Raw genomic sequence first — 6000 nt, forward strand, 5'->3', positions numbered from 1 at the left:
CTGCTTAAAATAGTTCATCTGTTGCGCCAGTCCACACACACAGACACAGAAACTTGTTCTGGCTTGAGTATCCCAGCATGCACACACGTGTGCCGTACCGGTATAATCTCCCTACGTCTGTATGGAACACTTCATGCCCTCTGGTGAACTGCCAACAGTGCCGTCGTTCAGAAATGCAAGCGTGTTCTGACGCGCTCACCGCTGTAAAAACACCCCCTCCATTTCACCGACCAAACACTGCATTTCCAAACCTCTTCAGATCAGCTCCATCAACATCAACCCGTGTTAGATCATGACAGCAGGCTCTGGAGAGTTACACATTTGATCATTCTGCAAATATTATGGGAATGTTACTTTTGAATGTTCTCTGACGTTCTGAAACAAGTAGCAACATTTAAAAAACGTTAACTCTAACATTTCAGAAAATGTATAAACTAGTATGCATAAATAACGTTTTTGTGCTAATGTTTTGAGAACATTATTAGAGACCAGATAACTTTGAACGAACGCTCTATTAATGTTACTGGAAGAACGCTTGTTCATAACCTCGCCAGAACGATAGCCAAAGTTCTGAGTGAGAATGTTCCCTGTTAGCTGGGTAGAAACCAAAACGCTGACCTGAAGAACAATCTAACATCAAGAGCTTCGAAGAATCAACTCAGCCAAACGATGATAACAGGAGGATCTCTGACACTAAAGGGCTATTAAGAACCATTACAAACCTCAGTCATAAAAACAGCCTGTTAATGAATGCAGTGTGTTCTGATGGAAACAAAGCACACTTATTTACATCCACAGAGCTACTCTTGAACTAAATTTGAATTGAATAGAGAGGAAATATTCATTTCCTTAAAATGCATTCACATGATGCTGATGTGTGTGTGGAAACTCTTACATTACAGTACTGAGGCGATACCATGGTACAGCAGCGCATTCAGATACTGGATTCTCTGAATTTCCAACAAAATCTCATGGCAATTTTGTAATGTTTTACTGAATTGGTGGCTAATTCATATAATTTGTACAATCTCATTTGCACGTATTCCTACGATCTGCATAGTACTTGGGTAAAGTTGGTTTTATATTCGCACATTCGGACATCCGTATTCAATAGCCTTGTTAATCACACTACATTGGACATTCAGTGGACATTCACAAGTAAATATGCCATTAAAACAATACTTGCCTATTTTGATCGACTGTGAAAAATGTTGTAAGTTGACAATCGTTGGTTGTCAATATCATGTCGCTGCTTAAAATTCGCAAACATTAATTTATTGCACATTTATTGGAAAGTCTGAATTTATCAGAAGTCCGAATGTGTGAATATTCTGAAAGTCTGCACGGTTAGGTTTAGGCATGAATCTTCATGCTTCCTTTTTTCTCAAAATCTAATATAAATCACGCTGTACGAATTCATATGAACTAGCCAATCTCATTTGTAAGTTTTCGTATTATACTCTGCTTTCGTCCCAATGATGGTTAGGCCTAGGTTAGTGCTGCACCTTCATCTTATTCATAAGTTTTCGTACAACCTGTTTGCACTCCACCTTAATGCATGTGTTTTCTAAAAAGCATACGTTCTTGTACGATCTGCTCATGCAAAACTGATATTTAGGTTTAGTGGTGCACCTTTCTGCTTATGTGTTTTCTAAAAAAATTTACATTTTTGTACAAATAACTTTTTGCAAATTCATACAAATTAGCCAATTTAATTTGTACATTTTTGAAAGATCTGCTTATGCATCATTGATGGTTAGGTTTAGTTGTGCACCTCCATCCTTTTATTTTGAAAACTCAAATTGTACGAATTCACACAAATTAACCAATTTCATTTGTACATTTTCGTATGATCTGCTTACACAACGTTGACAGTTAGGTTAGTGGTGCCCCTTCATGCTTATTTTTATCTAAAAATTTTACGTTTTCATACAAATTTATACGAATCAGCCAATCTCATTCGTGAGTTTTCATATGATCGGCTTAAAGGAACACTCCACTTTTTTTGAAAATAGGCTCATTTTCCAACTCCCCTAGAGTTAAACAGTTGAGTTTTACCGTTTTCGAATCCATTCAGCCGATCTCCGGTTCTGGCGGTACCACTTTTAGCATAGCTTAGCATAGTTCATTGAATCTGATTAGACCGTTAGCATCGTGCTTAAAAATGACCAAAGAGTTTTGATATTTTTCCTATTTAAAACTTGACTCTTCTGTAGTTAAATCGTGTACTAAGACTGACGGAAAATAAAAAGTTGTGATTTTCTAGGCTGATATGGCTAGGAACTATACTCTCGTTCAGGCGTAATAATCAAGGAACTTTGCTGCCGTTCCATGGCTGCAGCAGTGCAATGATATTACGCAGCGCCTGTGAGCCCCTGCTTGCACAGGGAACGTGCCTTGCCACCATGGAGACGTATGTGAGAGACGCTGCGTAATATCATTGCACTGCTGCAGCCATGATACTGCAGCAAAGTTCCTTGATTATTACGCCTGAATGAGAGTATAGTTCCTAGCCATATCAGCCTAGAAAATCACAACTTTTTATTTTCCGTCGGTCTTAGTACACGATTTAACTACAGAAGAGTCAAGTTTTAAATAGGAAAAATATCAAAACTCTTTGGTCATTTTTAAGCGCAATGCTAACGGTCTAATCAGATTCAATGAACTATGCTAAGCTATGCTAAAAGTGGTACCGCCAGAACCGGAGATCGGCTGAATGGATTCGAAAACGGTAAAACTCAACTGTTTAACTCTAGGGAAGTTGGAAAATGAGCCTATTTTCAAAAAAAGTGGAGTGTTCCTTTAAGCATCGTTGATGGTTAGGCTAGTAGTGCCCCTTCATGCTTATTTTTATCTAAAGATTTAATATTTTCGTACAAATTTATATGAATTAGCCAATGTCATTCGTGTGTTTTCATATGATCTAGCATAGTTGACGGTTAGGTTTGGTGGTGCACCTTTATCCTTTTTTTTCGAAAACTCACATCGTACAAATTCACACAAATTAACCAATTTCATTTTTACGTTTTCATACAATCTGCTTACGCACCGTTGACGGTAAGGTTAGTAGTGCCCCTTCATGCTTATTATTATATAAAAAAAATTTACATACATTTTTTTATACGAATTAACCAATCTCATTCCTAAGTTTTCGTATGATCTGCTTAGGTTTAGTGGTGCATCTTCATCCTTTTTTTTTGAAAACTCACATCGTACAAATTCATATGAATTAACCAATTTCATTTGTATGTTTTTGTACAATCTGGTTACGCACTATTGACAGTTAGTGGTGCCCTTTCATGCTTATTTTTATCTAAAAATTTTACGTTTTCGTATGAATTTATACGAATTAGCCAATGTCATTCGTGAGTTTTTGTACAATCTGCTTACGCAATGTTGATGGTAAGGATAGTAGTACCCCTTAATGCTTATTTTTATCTAGAAATTTTATGTTTTCGTACAAATTTATACATTCTCATTCCTAAGTTTTTGTATGATATGCTTACACAGTAAAAATCTTATCTTAACCTTGTAAAATACTTACATCATGAGATAGGGTTGGACTTTCTCAGTCATTGATCATGACTCATCCATGACTCTCACAGTCTGTTGTGATTACACACAGATTCTTAAAATAAACTGAAAATGTTTTGCATGGTCAGAAGAAATCATTTGGAAACTGGTTTAACCAATGCAACGGGAAGCACCAACTCGAGACATCAAGGAAGTTTCACTTCCATACACAAGCAATGCTAGAACAATTTTAGAACAGAGTTTAAGGGTTAGTTCACACAAAAATGAAAATAATGTCATTTATTACTCACGTCGTTCCACACCCGTAAGACCTTCATTCATCTTCAGAACACAAATTAAGATATTTTTGATGAAATCCAATGGCTCAGTGAAGCCTACATAGCCAGCAATTACATTTCCTCTCTCAAGATCCATTAATGTACTAAAAACATATTTAAATCAGTTCATGTGAGTACAGTGGTTCAATATTAATATTATAAAGCCACAAGAATATTTTTGGTGCGCCAAAAAAACAAAATAACGACTTATTTAGTGATGGCCGATTTCAAAACACTGCTTCAGGAAGCTTCGGAGCGTTATGAATCAGTGTGTCAAATCATGATTCAGATCGCGTGTCAAATTGCTGAAATCACGTGACTTTGGCGCTCCGAACCGCTGATTCGACACAAAAGATTCATAACGCTCCGAAGCTTCCTGAAGCAGTGTTTTGAAATCGGCCATCACTAAATAAGTCGTTATTTTGTTTTTTTGGCGCACCAAAAATATTCTTGTGGCTTTATAATATTAATATTGAATCACATGAACTGATTTAAATAAGTTTTTAGTACATTAATGGATCTTGAGAGAGGAAATGTCATTGCTGGCTATGCAGGCCCATTTGATTTCATCAAAAATATCTTGTGTTCTGAAGATGAATGAAGATCTTACGGGTGTGGAACGGCATGAGGGTGAGTAATTAATGACATTATTTTCATTTTCGGGTGAACTAACCCTTTAACTAAAAAGCATCATAAGAAATGCATGCATTTATACGGCTTTTCCACGCCTGCAGAATAATTCCAGAAAGAGTTTTCCATGACCATGGGAGAGAATGCCATGGTACCAGCCTGTTGCTCACAGTAGTGCATGTAGTTATTTTTATACATGATGAGGTGGAGGTCACACTGGTCACGTGACCTCTGCGGCTCCCGCGTGCCAACTCAAGTGTTTGGATTTTAAACTAGTACACTGAAGTGAAATTTACTGTACATAAACCCTCATGCTTCACAACAAAACTAAACTCTGATGACACACACTATAAAATAATAACACAAAACAAAGCTTGACTAATAATATTGGGCACTAAACAACTTTTAAATCGTCTAAACTCTAAAATATATATATATAAACGAGCTTTCTAAATCAAACTGTTGCTTGTGCATTCATTTATAGGCACACAACACAACGCTCCTGTTATAAAGACGCGTCGCTCGCTTTCAGCGTACACAGGGTGTGAAAGCAAGAAAGTTCACAAACACACTAAATATGATGTGTTCTGGATAAATAACGTGAAATATAAATATTTAATAGTAAAGCATGGCTCTTACAGCACGCATAACGCGTACGCGCCGTTCACGCTCTCGCTGTCCCGCACCAGGAAACTCCCGTCCCGCCCGGCTCGAGCGAGCAGCTCCTCCGCCGCCGCGCGACTCAGATCCCGGTGATACCAGAGCGGCGGAGCGGGACACACTCCGGCCATCGCGGAATCCAGTAATCCTCCAAAACACACTCCGGATCCACTGCAAACGCGGCGCAGAAGCCGCGGGCCGCGCGTCAGCCGCACGCACCGCTCGAGCGTCTAAAGTTTTCAGAGTTTCTCCTGCTTTCCTGTTAGTTCCTGAAAAACCTCCATGAGAGAAACACACAACAGCAGCTCACATCCAACAGCAGGGGCGCGCAGAGACACGGCGCGCGCGCACACGCGCTGCAGACACACTGGGGCTAGTTGTCACACACTTTACCCAGTGAATATTTCTTAGGGAGGGTTTGTTTTTTAAACCCAATTTCTGAACACACACTGACAGTTTTAAATGAGTGAAAACTATTAATGCTATTTTTATCAAATTATTTGTAGTTATTTTTCATATTGTGGGTTTTTATAGGCCTCTTGAATTTAATTAGGCTCAATTTGAGCCGCACTATAAAGATTGTTTATCAGTTTGTGTGGAACAATGTAATGTTGTATTTTAGTTTGGATGACAGAATTGAGAAAACAAGCACTCTTTAAAGTAGCTGACAGAATCACACTTCACACACACTCACACTCTGTCAGTTTGTGTTTTCACACGCATAAACAACACACACAACTGCAGTGTGGAGTAAATGAATACAGTTGTAGTGTCAGATTGTGTCTATAGAGAGTAAAATAACACAGAAGGTTATAGCTGGATCTTCTCATTATATTTCAGTGTTTTTCTGTCTAAAGTT

The 6000-nt window shown here is 38.1% G+C and overlaps 1 protein-coding gene across 2 annotated transcripts in view; it reads right to left on the bottom strand.

Moving 5' to 3' along the window:
- inppl1a (inositol polyphosphate phosphatase-like 1a) overlaps positions 1-5471 on the bottom strand; it is a 42709-nt gene extending 37238 nt beyond the window's left edge. For both annotated transcript variants that reach the window (XM_067364799.1, XM_067364800.1), the window contains exon 1: positions 5121-5471. In XM_067364799.1, coding sequence (XP_067220900.1) covers positions 5121-5272 — 152 coding nt within the window. In that variant the 5' untranslated portion in view covers positions 5273-5471. The remainder of the gene's footprint in view (positions 1-5120) is intronic.
- Positions 5472-6000: the final 529 nt, after the last annotated feature.

This window comes from Chanodichthys erythropterus, chromosome 17 (genome assembly GCF_024489055.1).
Source record: "Chanodichthys erythropterus isolate Z2021 chromosome 17, ASM2448905v1, whole genome shotgun sequence".
Classification (NCBI taxonomy): domain Eukaryota; kingdom Metazoa; phylum Chordata; class Actinopteri; order Cypriniformes; family Xenocyprididae; genus Chanodichthys; species Chanodichthys erythropterus.